The sequence below is a fragment of the Cyrtonyx montezumae genome, unplaced genomic scaffold, assembly GCF_038088225.1.
Source record: "Cyrtonyx montezumae isolate F1298 unplaced genomic scaffold, pur_monq_1.0 scaffold_63, whole genome shotgun sequence".
NCBI classification, from domain to species: Eukaryota; Metazoa; Chordata; class Aves; order Galliformes; family Odontophoridae; genus Cyrtonyx; species Cyrtonyx montezumae.
The window spans coordinates 20,577-41,959 of record NW_027072071.1 but is presented as its reverse complement, the minus strand read 5'-3'; the positions used below and the strand labels follow the sequence as shown (position 1 = coordinate 41,959).

Below are 21,383 nucleotides of genomic sequence, written 5' to 3'. Positions count from 1 at the left end.
GCAGCACACACACACACACACACACACACAAAAAACCCGAACGTTTCGAGCGAAGAAGCGGCGAAAGGAGCACGAGGAGAATAGAAAACACGTCTACAAAAACCCAACGTTAAAAAATGAAATGTCAATCATCGTCATCAATCCGAGTGCAGATGTCAGGGTTCGATCAGGACGGAGCGGGGGAGCTTCGGTTCAGAGCCCGGAGCTGTGGGTCACGGCCGCCTTTTGGGGTGGGGAGGAGCACCCCAAGTATTGCTTGTGGCCGTGGAAGGCACACGTCGTGGAACAGGAGAGCTCTGAGGGCTTTTGTATGAGCAAACAGACACGTATTGCTTATGGAGAAGCGGGCAGGGCCTCTGCAAAGCTCCACGTGTGCGCCTCCGGCGGATCCGGAGGAACCAACAGCTTTGGGGTCAAAAGGAAAACGAATCCTACGGCTGCAGAGGGTCTTCGGGCAACAGAGGGACTTCAGGAGAAGGACGGAGCTGCAAAGGAGGAGGGCAGAGCTCTGCTGGGCCCCAGTGCTGCCCTCCGCCAACGAAGCTGAGCAGCGGTCGGTGCTGAAGCCCGGAGCACACAGCTGGGAGGGGCAGCCGTGCTCCACGGGACACAAACGCACCGCCGACCCCACGGAGCGAAGGGCCCCGACTGCACGCACAAGGCTTGCTTCTTCCTCCTCGTTTGGGGACACCGATCTTGATTTAAGGTTAATTGGCAATTCTGGGCCGTGACAGTTCCCATTAGCTTCACCCCGCCGGGGTGGGCAGCGAGGACTGCTCCGCCTGCTGCGTCCCTAAAACCACACTGGGGAGGGGAGCCACGGGTGGGACAGCACCCAAAGAGCAGCCAGCCCTCAGCGGGCAGCAGAGGGGGACTTTCAGCCCGGAAAAGCAAGCAGTGAGGGGTCCCAGAGCACAGCGGGAGCACCAGCTCCCACCCCGGGGCTGAGAGCGAGAGCAGCTCCTTCTTTCTGCCCTACTTCAAACTTGGGGTCGGTGGAAAGAAACGCAACCGTACAACTATGGGGTGGGGGTTGGGGGGGGGGGTCTCTATCAACACTAAAACCCGAGGAACAGAGTGAGGAGAGGGAGGGGGAGGGGTTCACAGCTGGGAGGGGTCGGCATCACACGATCCCGAAGCGCTCTGCTCTTTTCCTCTTCTTTGCCTGCGGAGAAATAAAGTGAACGTTGAGAGAATTCCAGGCCAGGAAAGGACAAACCTCACACAGCATCTGACGGGAGAATCTGCACGGCCCCCTCCGAAGGAAAAGGGATCCGAAGGTTTCCTTCCCCACCCTGGAACAAAGACAGCCCCAAAGCCAGGAGCAGAAATATACAGTGGCTGAGATACAGTGCTGCTGGAGTCAGTGCATTGTGCTGGCAGCGTGCTACAAAAGGGCTGAGCTGCGAACAATGAGTACTTCAGAGGCCTGGAAACCCTTCCAGGCAGTGGGGAGGTGGGAAATGTAAAAGGGCAAAGGGTTAACACTCTGCTATTCATGGAAAAGGTGAGAGGGACACACTAAAATGCATTAAATATACTACTGCGTCTCTCGGATATGCCTTTAAGCTGCTCCACGAGAGCCGTATAAATCTTAATTTTAGCGGGATAAATAGCCCCGGGGCAACAGAAGCCCTAATCACGGATCTCCAGGGGAAAGGTGCATTGGAGTGCACACAATACCACTCAAAAGCCCTTTTTGTTCCAGGCACAATCTCGCAGTGACCTAACGGAAAAGCACCGACTCCCCCGGCCCGGCCGCCCCCCCCCCCCCCAACCCCGGGGTGGGGGTCGTTCTCCCATGGGGCTGCCAACAAACCCCCCCCCACCACCCCCAAACCCCAACGTCCCCCCCGCTGCTCCACCTGGACGCTGCAGTCCCCTCGTGGGGAGCTCCAGCTCCTGCACGGGGACCAGGAGCCATCTGGTTGCTCACCCTGCTCTGCTTTGCTCGTTAGGTTAACGAGCAGTCCCGTCCCGTCCCCCCCCCCCCCCCCCCTAATCCCAAAGGGTCCCTTTGCCTGCAGGGGGGTGGGTGCCCACAAATCCAGCACGGGAACTGCCCCGGGTGAGTGGGGAGAGGGACAGATCCACAGCACGAAAATAGAAGGGGAAAAAAAAAAGGCACAGAAGTGCCCCTTGGAGGTGACGGATTTCAAAGATGGGTCGGACGCACAGAGGAGCGATGCACCCAAGGGTGGAGCGGGAGGAAAGCTGCAAGCAGGGCCGGCACCGCCCTCATCGCCCCACGGGGTCTGCAGGGGTCTGCTCCTCGAGGTGAAGGCAGCATCCCGGGGGATGCAGAGGGTTCGGGGGCAGCCAGGACAAGGAACTGCGGAGCGCGAGGGACGGGGAGGGCCTCCCTGGGTGGGTGCAGGCACAGAGCAGTGGGGTCCGGTGCTGACGGCCGTGGGGCAGCAGTTCAGCAGCACAGGGGTCCCCACGGCCGCTGTCCACCTCTTGGGCCTTTACCTCTGTGTCCTCTGTGGCTCCAGCCCCCGGCTGAACTCGTCACGATGCCGAAACCGCTCCTTCCTCTTCTTCAGCTTCTCATCTTCTTCGCTCTGCCACAGAGAACGGCGCAGATTAGGACGGGGACAGAGCCCTGGGGGGTCCGGTTTGGAGGCAAACCCCCCCCCCCCCCGCACCCATCGCAGGGAAGGGCACCCCCCGAGACACATTTCACTTCCACCAAATCCCCACCAACGTTTCCCAGAGCCCTCAGCTCCCCGTTTCTCAGGCTCCTCCAGCAGAAAGCGGAGGCTTTTTACCTCGGCTGCCATCATCCGCGCTGATGTCCTGATCGCAGCTAATAGCCCGAGCCATCATTGCCCCTAAAAGCCTCAGCGCATCCATTTGCCGGGGATTTATTCCTGGCTCCGGCTGTTTTCGTGCCTCTTTCAGCCCATTTCTCCAGGCTGCCTAATTGCTCTGCAGCACTGCTACAATTTCCCCTATCATTAAGGGCACTTCGCGGCTCTCAGCCCCCCCCCCCCGACCCCCACCCCCACCCCCACCCCCCGGGGCTGCATCCCACCGCTGCAGGTGATGCTGTGGCACAACGAAACCCACGAGGGTTTCTAAAGGGGGCACGGTCCGACCTCCAACCCCAAACAGAGCTCCAAAAAACAACCCCACCCCCACTGCACACAGAGGGACCGAGGGCTGCGTGGAAATGGGACGACGCTGCAGCTTTAACGGGGCCGCAAAACGCGGTGGGGTTTATTTATTTGGGGGGGAGGGAAGCCCACCCTCAACCCCCCCCCCCCCCCCTTTATCCCTTTCCAGCACTGCCCCGCAGGGAAAGCGGTGCGTGGTCCTAAATCAACACCGCCCTAATGATCTCGCTCACTTGACCCCCTAAGCACAACAGTGTCAGATGCAAACACACGTACAATAAACTTCACTCCATCTCTGGCTTCTCGCTGACAGGTTTTGATTCATGGGCTGCTGAAACCCAGCCGGGGAAAATTACCTCTATCAAAACGCTGCTATCTCCGTATCTATCAAGCCCTGGCAGTGCCCCGAGGCCGCGCTCCCGCGTGCAAATGGGTGCACCAGCATCTGTGGGGAAAGCTGACCTTCGTGGCAGGGTGTCAGATTTATTTTCTCACCCCGCCGTCCCGTCCCCTTCGCGCTCCGCGATTCTGTGCTCTGCTTCAGAAAAGAGGGCAGGGGTGGGGAGGGGGGGGTGGGGGGAGGAAGAGGAGGAAGGCTCGCACCGAGGACAAAGCCAACGGCTCCGCTGAGCCCTGGGGAGGAGGGAGCACCCGAAGCACGTCGGTGTCTGTGCTGTGCTCAGTGCTGTGCCCACCCCGAGCTCCTGGGGGGGGGGGGGTCACTGCAGACCCCCAAGCTGAGCTCAGAGATGGGGCAGAGGGGGCTGCACAGCTCCAGGCTGGAGCTCAGCACTGCTTAACCCAGGCTCGTCCCAAAAAGCTGAGAGGAAACCGATGAAAACGGGATCAGCCCTCTGCGGGGGGAACCTCAGCCCGTGCTGCCGAAGACCTGAAGCCAAAAGGAGTTAATTCACAGTTAGCGCGGCGCTGGGAGCATCGCTGCTGCCCCGTGGGCAGGGAGCACGGCTGGGTAACCCACACAGCGGTCCCAGGAGGAGGAGTGGGATCCGTGGGGATGCTCGGCTCCCATCGCCTCCAGGAGCCAAATTTCAGCCGAGGGGAAACCACTGCCCACGTCCTCGCTGTGCCCCCGGCATCCAGGCTGAGATGAGGATGAGGATGAGGAGAAACGAATGACGACGCACAGGAGCTGCTCCACACAGCACCTCTTCCTCCACAGCATCCCCGGGTGGAAACTGTTCTGAAGCTTCAGGTGAAGCCCGGAGCATCCTCAGCAGAAATGGGGAGGGAGAGGACGTCCCCAGCGCTCCCGTCCTCGCGGGGAGGACCCTTCTGCTCCCCCTCCTGCATGCAGCATGACGGATGGAGGGATGAAAAGCAGAGCCCCAGGGCATTCAGGCGACGGTAGATTAATGATGACACGGCCTTGACCTCCAAAAGGTAAAGGTTATGAAACACTCAAGGGTAACTGGGCTTCCAATTTCATACCCAGAGGGTGAATGACAGCAACCGATGGTGTTATTCTCAGGATCACTCCAATCCTGGGATGCGCAGCTGTCGCCCAGCACCGTCCCGAAGTTCGGCTCCGTGGGTGCATTCCCCCTGCTCGCTCCTCCTCGCAGGCTCCATCCCGAAGGAGCCACGTGGGGCAGGAAGCTGTGGGATCCCCACTGCAGCCCACGGGACACCCCGGGGTCCTCAGCCCCACGGGGGCTCAGTGCAGCATCCACCCCAGCTTGGTGCCAGCCCCATCCCAGACAGCTCCTCTTGGGCTAGGAAAAAAGCCCCTGTGAGCATCCTTACCCCCAAACAAGAGGAGCCACAGCACCGACACGGACTGGAGGTGTGAAGCACAGCTTTACCCCACGGACAACAGACCCCCCCCTCCGTGCACCCCACACACACACACCTGCCCGACCCACACGGACGGGTCCCACACCCTCTGGGCCACCTTCCCTGGAAGGAACCGGACCACAGAGGCACCTCAAGTAGAGGGGAAAGGAGGATCTCAGCAGCTCTGAGGTTTTCCCACTTCAGAGCGCCGTGGTCTCACAGTTGGAGCTTTCTGCTCACCCCAAACGGGAGCAGAAGGGGGGGGGGGGGAGGCCCAAAAGTCGCAGACGAGTGCTAAGAGAGCACCTGCGGCTTGCAGTGGAGGAGCTGAAAAGCATTCTTCCACTTCGACGTCAGAGGTGGGGCAAACATGTCAGGAATGCAAAGCCAAGGAGCCGGAGCTTCAGGTGCAGCGTGGGGCAGAAGGCCTCGGAAGGGGCACTCCCAGGAGCTCCTCCATGGCCAAGTCGGCCCCATAGGGACAGCTTCCCCGTGGGGGGACGCGTGGGGGGCTGCCAGCGGGAGCAGGGGCAGCGCCGACACCGCCTGGCACCGTGCAGGTTCCCCCCCCCCTTCCCCTAAAGAGTCCAGCTGTTATTAAAAAGGAGCAATCGGGCGATGCCTGAGCACCATTTGAATTGCACATTAGCCCCAGATTAAAAAAAAAAAAAAAAAGAAATCTGCTCTATTGAAAGGCAACAAGCACAAAAACGGCCACGCACCGCCGCGGTGTTAACCCTTCCCTCACATCCCCAGCCCGGGGCTGCTCCAGAAGGACAGGGATGCTCCCACGGGACGGGGATGCAGTCCCAGGGGTGGGAAGAAGGGATGGGGACCTGAGCGTGGCACTTGCGTCCCTCGTGGGGCTGATCCTGAGTCAGCTTGCAGGGCTGGGGCTCTGTGCTCACCAACACTGAGGGCAGAAGGGTTTTCAGCTGGAAGTGAAATCCCGGTTTGGAGAGAACCCGGAGGGCATCGCGGTGAGGACGTGGGGCAGCCCCACCTTCCCCTGAGCCCACTGCTGGTCCGGGAGCACAGCACGCAGCTCAACTGCGCTGCAGGGAGAGGGGAGGACGGAGCGCTGCGGTGGCACGGGGTGGGATCTGGGACGCCCCCCCCCCCCCCCCCCAGGTACAGCACCGCACCAACTGCAGCACCCAGAGCACCCCAAGGGCCGTCCCCCACTGCTGAGAGCCACGAAAGCAGAGTGCAGAGCTGTGAGCACGGCTCAGCAATGATGGGAACACGGCCTCCAGCAGGGGAACCTGCGGGCATGCTCAGCACCTCCACGGGCTACAAAAGTCTCCGGACTTCTTTCATGCAGAAGAGATAAAAGGCAGTGGCTGAAGGCCCTCCGAAAGCAGCTTATGTTTGATCTTTTATGGTCACTTAATTTGGTTTCTCCGTTGCTGTTGAAAAGCCCGAGGTGCTCACGGGGCTGCAGGGCGAATCCGGGCAAAGCACCGCTGCTCCGCAAAGATTCAGCTCCAGCAAAAACCCACAGCTGCCCCAAAACACGGCAGGAGCCACGGACTGCACTCCGTAGGAACACCCCAATGCCTTCAAGCTCTGACACAACGGCAGCCGGAGCTGGGGACGAGGTGCCCTGAGTGACCCACAGCATCTCACTGCTCTGCAGCCCCGAGCACACCCGGCCCGCTGCGCCCGCGCTGCAAAGCTCTGCTGGGACCACCGAGGGCTCCCAACCCAACAGGTGAGCTGAGTGGCTGAGAGCAGGGCTCGCTCCTCGGGGCACGAGAGCACCGACTGCATCCAGCCGGGCTTCTCTGCTGCTGCTCCAAGCGTCAGCATCACCAAAAGCCACCGAGGGTCAGCGCTGCCGGGGCCGCGCGGCAGCTCCGTTAACCTCCCAGCAGCAGAAGGGATCAATGAGAAGGATGAAACGTTCAGGAGGGGATCCTCAGCAAAACCTCCCCGGGTCGAGCTCAGCACCGACGCCCCTCGGGGCCCTTTCTCCTCACCCTCCTCGGTGAGCATCACTGGGACTGCTTTTACTTTTGTCCTCTGCGGCCGAGAGGGGTTAAGGGGAACGTGACTTTGCTCCCCTCGCTGAGGTCGCGGCGGATTCGGAGCGGAGCTGCCATTCTTCCCGGGCTGCTCCTCCAAATTCCTGCAGCCAAATGGTTCAAGAGCCACTGAATGGCACACATAATGACATCATTGATTGAACCATAATAGAAGGGGAAAGGGGGGGTGGGGAAAAGATGTATTTGTGTAACAGACAAAAGCTAAGTTCTGTTTCACAGCAGGGACCAATGAAGAACCAGATGACTGGACAGAGTGAGGTCACAGAGTCCCCCCCAGCATTGTCCTCCCTTGGAGCGAGCCCTCTGCCACTCCCTAAAGGTTTGTTAGGGACGCAAATCCCTTTCAGGCAGCGCCGGGGATAAATACGGGATCAGGAGTCCTGCTGACCCCTCGCAGCTCTCTCGTCATTTGTTTTTAAAAATGACATCGTGGGTGTGTGGCAGTGTGAGCAAAGGGCCGGGGCTGGGTTGGGTTGGGGGTGGAGGGGGGGGGGGAGTGCTGAGAAAGGGGCAATTGTAAACACCAAATTACTGCAGAGTCGGCAGCGGCCGTGTGCCGTGCTCGCTGGGTTGGGGCTTTCACAACAGCTCTTCCCCCCCAAAGGAGGGGATGGGGAACGTCCCCACGGGGTCCTCGCTGCCAAAACCACGCTCCCGTGGGGAGCAAAGAGCTTCTTTTGAGGGCTGAGTCCTCATCCTGCCCGGGAGAAGGGAGGAGAAAACAGCACGAGGTGTGAGCACCGAGATAAGGGCACGGAGCTGTCAGCTGTGCCAGGGCAGGAGACGCTCATCCGGCCTCAAGCAACCCAAAGGCACCGGGAAGAGCACAGAGAGAGCTGGGGAAACGCCGAGTGTGCAAAGGCTGCGAGCACTCACGCAGCACTCAGCTCTGCCCCCCCCGCAGCACTGTGCCTTCGGGACTCGGCCACGCGGGCTCTGAGCAGCAGGAACTGAGCGCTGCCCACCACGAGGGCAGCACTGCCTCTGCCTGATGCACGGGGAAGGAAGGGCAAGCACCCTACACAGCACTGCCCCGCAGAGCCAGGAGCAAAACCAAGAGCGGAACAGGAAGAGCCCGACGATGATGATGATGATGGGCACGGAGGCAGCAGGACGCATTGGGAGCTGTGGGAAGCACAGTCCCATGGGCACGGCCAAGCTGGAAATGCAGAGCTGCTTCTCCCAGCTGGAAAGCGTGGCGTCCTACACGCCTCCATCTCACGACTTCCTATGAGCCCGACTCATTCAGCAACGCAGGAGCAGAGCAGTGCAGCACGAGGTGATGTGCGAGGCTCCTTCCAAGCCCCCCCACGGTTCTGTGACCTCTTCCTCATTAGGGCTGCAGCGAGGCTCTTCCTTCTAGCAACAAACCCACATGTTATTTTTCTGCCTTGTTATTTTCTCCCCTGCATACCAGCTCGGAGTTATTGAAGGTCCACAGGGGAATGTGCCTTCTAGGAAAGAAGAGATCTTCCTTCCCTTGCACAATGCCACGGCTGGACCACAGGGCCCAGGGGCTGGAAGCCACAAACGCATCCCAGCTCCCGGAGGGGGACGTTGCACGGCCTCGGCCGGAGGTCACAGTGCCAGCACAGAATGCCACAGCCCCTCCTGGGGGAAACTGTTGCTTTGTCTTGAAAATAAAAACCCACAAAAGGACCAAAAATAAGATCCGCTCCGTCTTCCCGTTGGCCTCGTGACCCCACATCTCGCTCCCCACCGGAGCATCGCGCACCCCAGGGAGCGCTTCGGGTCCGTTCCCGGCTCTGCTGAGCCCTCTGCCCCACAGCCACATCCCCACCCGTGGCTCAGGACTCCAACGCAGGACCCACGCTGCACACCCACCCCGTGCCACGATGCAGAGCACCCCTCCAGGGCAGCCCGGGGGGGGTGGGGGGGGGGGCAGGGCTCACAGCACCCTCGCACCACGACTGCCAGCACTATTCTTCACCTTGTCACTTCCCATTATCTTAGCCCAGCGGGCCGCATTCAGCTGCTCCGCTCGGGGAGCGGTGACGTCGCCTCGCAGGGCTGGGGGGGGGAAGGAGAGGCAGTGAGATCAGCACGGGGAGGGCCAAAGCCCCCGGCCGCCTCGGGGCTCTCCGAGGGTTTCCACAAAGCCTTCCACGGAGCCGTGCTCACCCACGGCAGCGGAGCTGTCCCCCACGCCACTCCTTCCCCCCCTTTACCCCTCCGCTTGCTGCCAAAAGGCAGCGAACACCTCTGAGCCATCTGCTCCCTCCTCCAGAAGCATTCCTGCACTTCGCAGGGACCCCCCCCCGGCCCCGCACTGCGGCGGTGTCCTCTGATTATTCTGACCCACTTTCTGCTGAAAAGTTTTTCGTGACGTGCAAATAACACGCCACGCGGTTTGGCCCTTCTTTCAAAAGGAAAAGGTGATTTTCAATCCTGCCCCCTTCCCCCGCCCAGAGATGCGGCTGCTTTGGTTTGTCCAGCTGAGGGGGAGAGAGAAAAGCATCTGCAAGTTACCCCAAGCCGCTCTTCAGGTGCCTAAAGCCATTAAACGGAGGACAAGAAGGGTGTGGGCTCCAACCCACAGGAGCTGACTCTGCAGAGCAGAGCGACACAAAGCCCACAGCAGCCAGACACAGACAAGTCTGGGGCACGAAAATCACAGAGGGGCGTTCGCCCGCTCAGGCCGAGCATGAGAGAGAGCAAAACTCATCTGTGGAGGACAAAGCGGAATCGGCCGCAGCGCTCGGGGCCGCCGGCACACGCACGGCACCGCTGGCAGCCACAAGCGACCCTCCCTCCTCCCACCCATCCTTCCCCTCTTTGCCAACATCAGCACTTCTCCCCGCTCCCTCGGTGGCTGTTTCCCCTCCAGAGCCTGGCAGGGGGTGTTGGGAAGGACCGCAGGCCCAGCAATTCTCCAGGAGAAGGACTCCTCCTCAGCACGTTCCTGCGAGCTCGCTGGGAGCCCATCAGCTCGGCCAATTGTTTCCTCTCCCCCTCTCTCGTCGCCGGATTTTGTACACACACAACTTTCCCTGCTCTCCTGCCCCCTGCTCCCCCCCATCCCCACGCCGACGTCAGGCAGCAGCAGCAGGCAGCGCACAGCGGTTCTCAGCTGCCACATGAGAAATAAGCTCTCATTAACGAGAATTAAAGCAGTGTTAACCTCCAGCCATGACTGATGGACGCATTCAAACGTTAACTCTTCCCGCTCGGCCGAGGGATGCTCCAGCACCCGCTGCTGTCTGCACCCTGGCGTGGCCCAAAGGGATACGCAGCCACGGAGCAGCCCACTGAGGTCACCCCACAGCACAGAACCCCACGTCCCACCCAAAACATCACCCGGGGGGGGGGGGGGGGGTGAGAATGGGGGTGGGAGCACACATCCCCCCCCCCCCCCGGGATCCTTTGTTCCCCGCAGCACAGCGATGCGCTCCGGACCCTCCGGTGCTGTCGCTCCACGTCCCCACCCCGAACACACGAGGGTTAATCAGCTAATTGCTTTGCGAGGCGGTTTGAGACCCCGGCGTCAAGGAGGAGATAGAAAAGCCAATTATTTTGGTCATCTGTTCGGATCGAGGAAGGTATTGGATAATGTCACACAAAGGTGGCAAACGGAGCTTTTACGCCATCCCAGGGGCTCCCGCCGTCCATTTGGTGCCGGTGCTTTCTCAGCGGGAGACTTATGAGACTATTTTATACATAAAGAGCAACCCATCCCCTCGGAGAGATGCTTCTGAAGCAGGGCCGCAGCGCGGGCACCCCCCTCCGCAGCATCCAACCCTGCATATAAAACACACGGCTCAACATCCTCCCCTGGGGAGCGGAGCTGGAGCGGCACAGGGAGCAGCTGCCGCCGAGAGGGAACATTTACAAGTGTGGGGGGTTAAGTACAGCTAACAGGAGTCAAGGGATGGGAGCTCCGGGTCAGAGAGCGTGCGCTTTTAACAGGAGGCCTCGAAGGGGAGAGTCGGTGCTACGGGGAGATAAACGCTTGCTTGATTTATTTTAAAAATTAATTTGATGGCCCCGTGCTGCCTCGAGACAAATGAGCACCTGCCTCTCCTGCTCCCGCCCAGCCCAGCTCCCCTGCCCCGCTCCGATCTCGCTTCCCCTTTGGGCAGAGAGGAAGAGGATTTTCAACTTGAAAGATTTCTACCCCAGAGGGCTAACAGAGGGGGAAGGGGGGGGGGTTCAAAGCTACAGATGAGTTCACAGCCACTGACGCAGCTCTGCATTTGCTCCCTGCTCACAGCGGGGCTGAAATCCCCCTTAGTTACGATCCTCCCCCCCCCCCTTCACGTCCCTACCCCTCCCCGAACCAATTTGAATAGGAAATGAAGTGTGGCTCCGCGGAGACAATGGTTTATTGTAAAGTTTTTTTTTTGCTGCAACGCCCGGTATAAAAACCTGCCAAGACACATGTAAACACTCGCGAGCACCAGGCTCCCCCGTAATGAAAAGCTATAAAGAACACCCAGGTGGGAAGCACAATGCTACCAGCTAATTAAAGTAACCAATAATCTTCCTCCCAGGAATGCGAGTGTGTTCCGCTCAGTGGGAGAAGCCACTTCTAAAAGCCCATGAACTCGACTTCCTGGTGGAGCCAACCGAAAAGTAAAATAAAATAAAATAAAATAGAAATAAAAGCCGGCGCTGCCGCCGGGTGCACAAAGGCCGAGTGGGCACGCTGCAGGGAGAGCTGGAGAGCGGGCTCACAGCCCTGGGCACATCCTCGCCATGCAGCAGGAGCTCAGCAGCACACAGAGCTCGGGGAGCCCCCACCCCGTGCCCTGGGGTTGGGGGCTTTCGCTCCCCACCGCCCCGCTGTGAGCCGCGGACACGCAGTCCTGCCCAGAGAAGGCCACAGCCGTAAAATGTTGACAAGGCATATATTCCTCCTGAAAAATGGGAGCTCCTGGTGACAGGGTTAATGATGTTTGAGCAGCCTCTCACCCTGAGCTCCACGTATCCCGGCTTTAATGCACTGGCCTCCTTCCCCCACCCCCAAAGGGACAGGGGAGGGAAGGAGGGGGGGGCGGGAAACAGCGACCTCCAATGCCAGATATTTTCTACATCAGTGAATTCCCAGGGCCGGTGGAATAAAGCAGAACGCTCATACATAGAGAAACAGGCAGCAAAAAAGGTCAAATCCATCCCCCCGAGGAGGAGAGGGGCTCCTTTCGCAGGGATGCAGGAAGACAAACCTCCCTGAGCTCTTACCCTTTCCAGATTGAGAGGAGAAGTCTCCATGCCAACATCACCCAGCTGTTCTACCTGGACAATTCTTTATCATCCTCTGCTGTTTCTGAGCAGTGCTGCAGCACGAGGTTCGTTAGAGACCACAAGAGGAAGCAGGCACGATGCCATCTTCATCTCTGGGTGTATGCATTTCTCCTTCCTCCTGTTTCACCCACACGCGCCACGTTCACCTCCTCCTGCTTCGTGTGTCCCCAGCACGCTCTGCTGCCTGCCCCACGCCCCTCTGCCCCACGCCCCTCTGCCCCACGCCCTGCACAGCACACAAAGGTATCAACACAATCAGCTGCTACACACAAGGACCAGAGGGAGACCGAGCTCAGACGAAGCTCACGGCTACGCAAAGCTTTGAGACCAAATTCACCCCCCTCCAAAATTCACCTCATTTGGACTTCAAAGAGTTATTTCCTACCGGGGAGCTTCAGCCTCCTCTCCCCTTCAGAGAGCTCATTACCTTGGTCTTTACAGACCTGGCTCCTGACCCCGACTTACGCAGCGCGACTCGAACGCCCCGAGACAAACCAGCTCCACAGCATCCCTCCCCACGTCCAAATCAAGAGCAATAACCTTAAAATTCAACACCTCTGTTCACCCGTCACAACTTTCTCAAAACCATATTAAGCCTCACACAAAACAAACAAGAGGGAAAAGATGAAGGAAATGATGTTGACAAGAGTCCCCCGGGGCCCGGAGCCCACACTGCTGCATTAATAACACAACGTAAAAGCTCCAGCAGTGAGGAGGCTTTGAAGGGCTGCAGCCCTGGGCTCCTCTGGAGGTGCAAAGAGTGTCCTGGAGGCCAATGCACCTTACCTTCTTGGAGAGCGAAGAGACATTCAACCCAAATCTCTGAGCCCTTTCCTTTAATTTATCCATGTTTACCTACAAAGACACAGGAAATTGGTTTTTAAATCACTTTGGGGAGAAGGCCGTGCCAGAACACAGCGTGCGCTGCGACCCCCAGAGAAACCCCCGGTGCTGTGCACCCCCAGCACTCAGCTGGCACTGCTGGGAAGCTGGGCCTGAAGGCAGAACCCCGGCAGAGCGGCCCCAGCCTGCTCAGAACAACCAGAGGACAAACACGGGGCTGGTGGTCCCCTCCTGAAGGGACAGCAGGGTCGGGTTGCTGCTGTGAGGCAGCTCTTCCTCCTACCTGCCCCCGCTGCAGCTCCTGCCTACGGCCAACACAAAGGGAAAACAAAGCCCCTCTATCACACCAGCACTCCTAGAGCTCTCCCTGCTCTCCGGCTGCTGGATTTAAGATGTTGCTGCACCCAAAACACAGCTCATCAGAGCACACAGCCTGCCTGGGATTTCCCTGCCAAACACTGCAGGAGAAAGGGAGCCTACGACGTCGATGCAGGCAGAACTGCCAGGCAGGCAGCACCGTCAGCCCCCACTCTAGATGTCATTCTTGGACCATTTTGATGGCTCAGTTTACTCAAACAAGCAGGAACTCCTTTGCACAAATTACAGAGGAAACGTAGGAACAAGAAGCATCTCTTACCGTGGGTTTGCTGTCTGCAGAGAGGCCTGGGAGGAAAACAGAAAGCTCTGTTAGAAAACGAACATCTGGAGCGGGAACTTATCCCAGAAGAGGAGCAGGGAAGTCAGAGCACTGCTGAAAGCGACCACGCTCCGGTCTGACCACCAGCCAGCGAAGAACTGCTGCCCCATTTCTCCCAGTTTCTATATCATCCACTAAGGGATGATAGGTTAACTCCAAATTCCTCTCATCCCCAAGCCAGCTCCCCCCCCCCATAAGATTTACACATCTTTTTCATCCCAGCTGTACAATTCCTGCTCAGAAACCCCGCGTGGACAGATGTTAAAACAAAGACAGCCTCACCAACTCTTTCTTTTTTTTTTTTTTTTTCCCAGGAATAAATAAATATTTGCAGAAAGGTCACTCCATGAATTGGTTCTGCTTCACCTCCTCACCTTTTGTCGAAACTGTGGCCAAACCAAACCTGCAGAGAGCAAACAGAGCTCAGTGAGACTCAGGCAAACCTAAGGGGGGAGAGCATCTCGTGTGTCAAGTCTTCAGCTCGCACAGCATCGACCCCCCCTCAAAACCCTTAAGTGCACCTCAGTCAGACTGGTCGAGGGGAACTGGAATCCGGGTGTTACCGGTTAATGGCACTACCACACCAACTCCGACATTGGATTACTGTGCCAACATCAATTCCTCACTTATCTCCAAAGCAAAAAAGAGCCACCCCCGTGCGACACCAACACAACCGAGTGCTGCCTGTGCTGGGGAAGGAGAGGGGCCAAGCTCCAGGCGTGGACTCACCGAGCTGCGCGAGCTGCCTTCTTGCTCTCCAGGCTCACGGGCACGTTGAAGCGCTCAGCCCTCTTCTGCATTCTCTGGAGGTGGGAGAGAAAGAATCGAGTGAAGAAGAGTGAGGACTCGAAGTCTACAGGGAGGAAATGGAAAGAGGCACACAGACTTAACGCAGGAGGGGAGGACGCTTCCACGTGCCTGAGCCCGAGACACAGAAAAGCCTGGAAACGTCAGAAATGCAAAGGTTTGCACTGAGAAAAAACCACCATGAAAATCCCCTTCGCAGCTCGAAGGAAACATCCCACGTTTTATTATTACACCAGGGCCCAAAAATGCGTTTGGTGTTTTAGAGGTTAGAGAAACAGATATGATTTTAAGGGAAACATTTCCTCTGGCCCAAAGCTCAGCGAGGAGCGTAATAAACATCTGCATCAAAACATAAATGTTTGGAAAAGATGGATCAGGAACGCTGCTCCTACTGGTGTCAGCAGCAAAGCACTTCCACTCAGCTGAGAAATAACTTGAAGCACAGAAAGATGAGATACCACTCAGGTCAAAGCACACTTCCTTATCCTCACTCTTTGAAGGAGACCCAAAAGAAACACTCAGACGGGTGGCCACACAAAAGCCACAACAGCCCCGAAGACAGAGGCATGCGTTGGCAACACAGCTCAGGTTATCCCACAAGGAAACAACTCCTCTGACCTTCCCTCAGTGAATCAGAGCCGCCCGGGTTGGAGAGGACCCCAGAGACGGTGGAGTCCGAGCACGCCCCAACCATAGTGCCCCCCCTCCAACAGCCCTCTGCTGGAGCACGGCCCTGAGCACCGCATCCCAGCGGGCTCTGAACGCACCCAGGGGTGGTGACTGCACCCACCCCGCTGCTCAACGACCCTTTCTGTCCACAAGCGCTCCCTGATACGCAACCTGAACTTCCCCTGGCGCGGCTCGAGGCCACGTCCCCTCGTGCTGTCACTGCCACCCGTGAGCAGAGCCCAACCCCGCTCCCGCTGCCGTCGGAAGAGAGCAGTGAGCTCTCCCCTCCCCCCCTCCTCCCCACACCGACCAGCCCCGCTTCCCGCTTCCTGCGGTCCCTCCTCGTAGGGCACGCTCTCCAGGCCCTTCACGTCCTCGCTGCCCCTCTTTGGAGCTGCTCCAGCACCTCCGTGTCCTCTCTGTGCTCAGGTGCCCCACACTGAGCACAGCACTCGAGGTGAGGCCTCAGCAGTGCCGAGTACAGGGGCAGGATGACGGCCCAGTGCTGCTCAGCACCCACTCCTGAGCCAGGCCGGGATGGCATCGGCCTCCTCGCCCACCCGGGCACGCTGCTGCCTCACGTTCAGCCCATCAGCACACCGAGCTCCCTTTCTATCAGGCAGCTTTCCAACCTTCCCCATCCCCGTAGGGTACCTGGGGTTGTTGCGACCAAAATGCCAGACTCAACACCTGGTCCTACTGAAACCCACACAGTTTGAATGAAGTCTTTCAACACTGTGGTATTGCTGAAGACAGGAGTGTGGGAGCTGCCGAATCACGGCCTGAAACACTGAGCTCCTCAGGTGAGCACTGAGAAGGTGGGAGCACAGTGAGGGCGATGCACCCGTGTGACCAGAAGGGGCAGAGCCTGAGCCCACCTCTCCCAGACCTCATTTAAGAGCTGACCACCACTGGGGAAGGATCTCTTCCTGGAGATCCCTCCCTTTGGAGTTTTTCCACTGTGAACATTCCACCTCTTTCCGATTATTCCCTTCCACTCATCACACATCATGACTACCATACTATTTCTACCTCTTACTCTGTCAACAACGGGCAAACCAAAACCAGTCAGCATTTCTTTAAGCACATGAGGAGGTGTGACATCAATACACGGACCTTTTCCTGTCAGTCCTATGGGCTCTGATGTTTTGAAGTGTTTAAATGTGGATGGTGTAGCAACAGCCTCAACAAGAGTAGACTTGGCAACTGGCAAAGACTGGCTGGGCATCCTCGCTGGTGATCCTTCTCCTTGCTTTGTGAGACAGTCAATATTTCCTACAACTGGAGCAGCCTCCAATAATCAATAGAAAAAATAACTCCACGCTCTCTTCTAAAACGTCTAGAATGTAATGAAGTGGAAAGGCATCCAAGCCACACACCACCCCAAGAAAAAAGAAAGTGGTTATCCTGTGAATTGGACCCGTGGAATTCGAGGAGGTAAAAAAAAAAATAAAACAAAACTCAAAGGATAAGAGTATAACGTCAGCAGGTCTGCTAATGAGCTCTCTGAGCCGCTACGGCCAAGGGCAGCCCCGCATCGCAGGGGACATGGATCCTCTGCTCACGCTGGGGTCCATGCTCCTCCTCATTCCTCCTTCAGCTGAGCTCATAATCCTCCACTTGCGACATGGCCCTGGTTGCTGTGGAAATGATCACGTCCCAAACAGGAGATTAGAGCTCGAAAGCAGCACTGAACAGCAGGAAGACAGCAATCGTGTTTTCATACTGACTTCTTACTTAGGGAGCATGAGAGGAAAACTAAAATGGGGGCTGAGGGGAGGGGGGGTGAGAACCAGAGTGAGATTCCTGAAACTCCAAGCTCTTCAAAGCTTTCCCAGAGGAATCAGCAGCTTCTAAGTGTGTTTGTTTTAAATAAGCCCAGCAAATACGAGTGGCAAAGCTAGAGAAGATAAAGATGAGATGGTCTGTTAGTTAACACCAGCGTCTCCCAAACTGGCGACTCCCTGAAGGATATCCTCCACAAAGCTTTGTAGTTTTGTGTTTGAAGCAAGCCCCAAAGGACACAGATGTGGCACAGCCCGGGGATCTCTGCAGGGAACGTTGCATGCTCCCAGCAGAAGGAGGAGAAGCACAGTTCATAAAGCTATGATGGGACAGTGCAGTGTCTGTGACGCAGCAGGGGCAGCTCAGCTCGTCTCTGAGTTGGAAATAGTGAGGGAGGGTCAGAGGTGGCTGGTGGCAGAAATGGCAGCAGGAAGGGACACACCTCTGAACAGCTGAGAGAAACGTTCCCTGAGATCACAGCAAAACAGAACCCACAGTCATTAGTATAAAGCCAAGCCAAAACTAAGGTTTGCAATGGAAACACTGACACAGCCTCAGCAACGTACAAAAGAGACTCAGAACGAACCAAAGAAGCCAACTGATAGCTCAGGGACGAGGGTGAAGCAGCAGAAGGGACCTTACCTCCATCTGCGATATTTCTGATGTTATTTTCACTACTTTCTTTTCCGTGCTCCTAAAGGTGTGAGGAAAGAGAAAAATCGGTCAGAATTCCCCGTGGCTTTACACGCACGCCTCAGCGGGAGAGAGATCAGGGGTCTCCTTCCAACCCTCATCTCTGGGGAACCACTCTGCTCTCAAGAGCAGCCCCAAGCCAGCATCCCTGTTCCAGGAGCAGGCTGAGAGCCCTGACAGCAATGCTAGAGCCTGAAGTCTGTGAAACTTGCAAGTAAAGCCTGGGGTGTGTAAGGAAATGAATGAGCTGGTGAAGGCACAGCCACTGCTTCTCCTCCTGGCCCAGTGACTGCCCTCAGCACCACTGCATTCCTTTAGCAATGATGGGAAACAAGCTGGAAGCCCCAAAAGAGCAAATAGCACGAGAACCACCACAGCCCTCACACCTATGCTCCGCATGGGAGAAAGAATGAACTCTGTTTAAGGCCCGAGAAACATCCTGCCATGTCAGTGGGGCACTGCAGGAGCACGTGGGGTGGGTATTGCAGCAAGAGGCTGTAGCTCTGCATAGCCAGGAACAATCTTTGCACATCTTAAAGCTCTTAAGGGCAACATTCAGCTCATGTTAGAAGCCCGAAGTCTCAACTGCGTGCCCTGAGAAGCTTTATTCCTTTATGGCCCTGAAATACAAAGGATCATTCTGTTCTAGTTCATGGGACAGCCCCAGGCAGCTCTCCCCAGGTCAGCACCAACGTCCCAGGCTCAGGCTCCATTTCAAACACACACTTCCTGAACAATGTGCAGCTGACAACAGCAGGACCAGTAAAAAGACTGAACAAAAATATAATGGAGTGGGCGTGCTCTAAAGTTTATGCTCAGAAAACAGAGCTCAGGCTCCAGGAGGAAAACAAAGGAGGAAGAGACAAAGTTCGGAAGTTCCCAGGCTAAACGAAATAGCATCATCCTCCTCTAAAAAACTCCCATAAAACAGTAGGTCACAGCCAGCCTCATTAAGGTCTCCCATTTAGAAAAACGCACTGCTTTTGTTCCAGATTCCTGGACAGGTTTCTCATTTTATGCCCTGAAAGGTAGTAATGGTTTAATGACACTTTCACAGGAAGCAATTTGGCTGGGGCCAGGCGTCCTCCCTGCACTGAGGGCTCCCACGCAGCTCCCCCAGCAAAGCCATCAGGCCACAGAACTCCAGCTCCCCTTGCTGCAGCCCCTCCAGCCCCAGGATGGTCCCACCGAGCCCTGCAAACAGCCTGCAAGCATTTGGGGCAGGCAGAGCTCTCCCCTCCCGTGCACCTCTCGCGTTCCCTCCCCGTGGGTTTCGCTTTGGACTATGCAGAAAGGATAGTTACACATCGGGTGATTTTACAGGAGGCTCTTCCACTTTGGTGGGTGGCTCTGCTGGCTTCTGCTCTTCTTCCTGCAAAGCAACGAGTTGGGAGGAGGTCAGAGAGCATTCCCAGCCAGCTGAGCAAGAGCAAAACAGCACAGCAAGGGCAGCTTTTGGGTTCTCAGAGTCAACAGTTCAGCCTGAACATATCCATAGGGTGCTGAATTTCGTGCTGGAGCAGCTGGTAAGCCTGCACACCACCAGGGAACCCGAGCTCCTGCATCTCCCCACGCTGCTGTCTCCCAGTTGGAGGGCTTGTGTGCTTGAAAACTCCTCTCCTCCTCCCCAGCGGGGTCTGGCTCTGCCCAATAAGGCAAAGTGTGCAGTGGGAAGCAGTATTACATGCTCACAGCCTTCATCTTCCAGGATTTGGACAACGCTATTTCTTAAGGACGTGAATTGTTTTTTCTTTTTTTTTTTTCCTTTTCTTTTTAACCCCCAAAGCTAATCCCTTACCAAAAACCTCAGGATTCACAGGCCTAGGAAACCATCCAAACTGACACGTTCTCAAGCCTGCAAGCTTGCAAACAAAGAGCACCCGAACCACACTCAGTGTCCGACCCTCACCTGGGAAGACCCATCTCACTTCTCCCACCCAGAACTTCTCAGAGAACTGAAGAAAGGCCCCAAGTACTGCACACATCCCGGCAGAGCTACGTGCTGAGCAGCACAGCTGCTTTCTGCTGCTGTTCTGAGCACGGAGCACTCCTCCAGCCCGGATCCCTGTGCCTCCCAGAACATAAATTCCAGTTCTGAGGCTCACTCCCACCTGCAGCTCAGCTCTGCCCTCTTTCCAGGCTGCCTGCTGTATGGGATTCCTCACTAAGAGCACGAGACACCCCAACAGGCACCTGCTGCTAGCAAACATCACAACTCCTGCTGAAAAGGAGACACAATTCCCCCTTCTGAAACAGCAGCCACGTGCCACGACCACAAGCTGGAAGCAGAACCCCCCACGCCACCACCAACTCATACGTTCTGCACACAGACGCGGCAGCACCAAAGCCCCCAGCACCAAAACAGGACGCTTCAGATCCAACAGCAAATCGCAGCAGTGCTTTGAACAGAGCAGAGCCCCTGCACGGACGAACCGTGCTGCTCGAGCCCAGCGATGCCCAACACAGCCACCCAGAGGCCGCACGCCGCCAGCACAACGTCCTCCCCCGGAGCTTTACCTCTATTTCTTCCCCCAGAACATCCTCCTCGTTCGCCTCTTCTTCAGCTGAAGAAGAAGAAAACAAGAGATCAATCGCTGACGCTAATCGCTCTGCGATCCCTTTGTCTCCTCGCGTCATTTCCCCCCCCACCGCCGAACCACGGAGCGGAGAATCAGCGGCACAACCAAGCACTCAAATCAGCGCTCCCACACAAAAGCCCGAGGGCCCTCTCCTCCCCCCTCCCCACTCCCGATAACACCGAAATTGACCACAGCCGGGAGGGAAGCGCAGCAGCAGCCCGGCCCCGCGGGGCTCCGGCACGCACCGTGCTCCTCCAGGTAGGCCTGCAGCCTGTTGATCAGGTCCTGCTTGTTGCCCTTCGCCTCCAGCCCCCGGGCGAGGCACTCCTGCTTCAGCTCGGCCAACTGCGGGGAAGGAGAGGCTTCCGTTAACGCGTGAGCGCCCCGAGAAACACGACACGTAATAACGCACCGCAAAGCCACCGTTATTTATTGTTTTTCCCCTTTTTTTCCGGCTCCCTCCCCCTTCCCCGCTCCCGGGTTTAACGCGGCCGGGCCCACGGCCACCCCACCCCCACCCCCTCCACCGGCGCCCACCGACTGCAGCCGCCTGAAGCTCGGACCGAGGCCTCGCAGCAAACAGAGCGCACCGAGACGCACCGTGAGCGCGCAGTGCGCGCTCCCGCGGGCAGAGGGCGGGACCCGAGCGCCTCCGGGGCCTACCGACCTCCGCCACGGCCGCGTTACCGGCGGCAGCCCCGGGACCTGAGCGCGGCCGGCGGCGACGGGAGCCAGGGCGCGGGTGTAGCAAAGCCCTCCGCGTGGGGGAAGCGGCGCCGCAGCCGCGGGGCTCCCGTGAGGAGCGGAGCGGCCGCCGTTACCTTCAACTTGTGCAGCTCCACGGTCTCCGCCGCCATCTTGTCGCCCCTTCAGCCCGCCGCAGGCCCCGCCCCCGCCGGCAGCCCGCCGCCCAATCGCGACCGCGCTTCCTGAACGGGTGATCTCAGACCGCGATTCAACACCGCTCCTCGCGATTGGTCGGTTCGCGCTCGCTATTGGTCAGCCAGCGAGAGGGTGGAGGGGCGGGGCGAGGCGGTGCTGAACGACAGGCACGGCGTCCAATGGCAGCGAAGAGACGCCACGGAGC

At 57.8% G+C, this 21,383-nt stretch overlaps 1 protein-coding gene across 1 annotated transcript; it reads right to left on the bottom strand.

Annotated features, from left to right (window-relative positions):
- Nucleotides 1–1,058: 1,058 nt before the first annotated feature.
- On the bottom strand, nt 1,059–21,194 carry SARNP (SAP domain containing ribonucleoprotein). Its single transcript, XM_065750094.1, has 11 exons — nt 21,118–21,194; nt 20,542–20,641; nt 20,235–20,281; nt 19,022–19,089; nt 17,667–17,718; nt 14,493–14,566; nt 14,138–14,166; nt 13,704–13,729; nt 13,010–13,078; nt 2,473–2,564; nt 1,059–1,165 (listed from the first exon to the last, which is right to left on the bottom strand). Exons 1-11 carry the CDS (start codon nt 21,151–21,153, stop codon nt 1,102–1,104), a joined length of 657 nt encoding a protein of 218 aa, XP_065606166.1. The 5' UTR covers nt 21,154–21,194; the 3' UTR covers nt 1,059–1,101.
- Nucleotides 21,195–21,383: the final 189 nt, after the last annotated feature.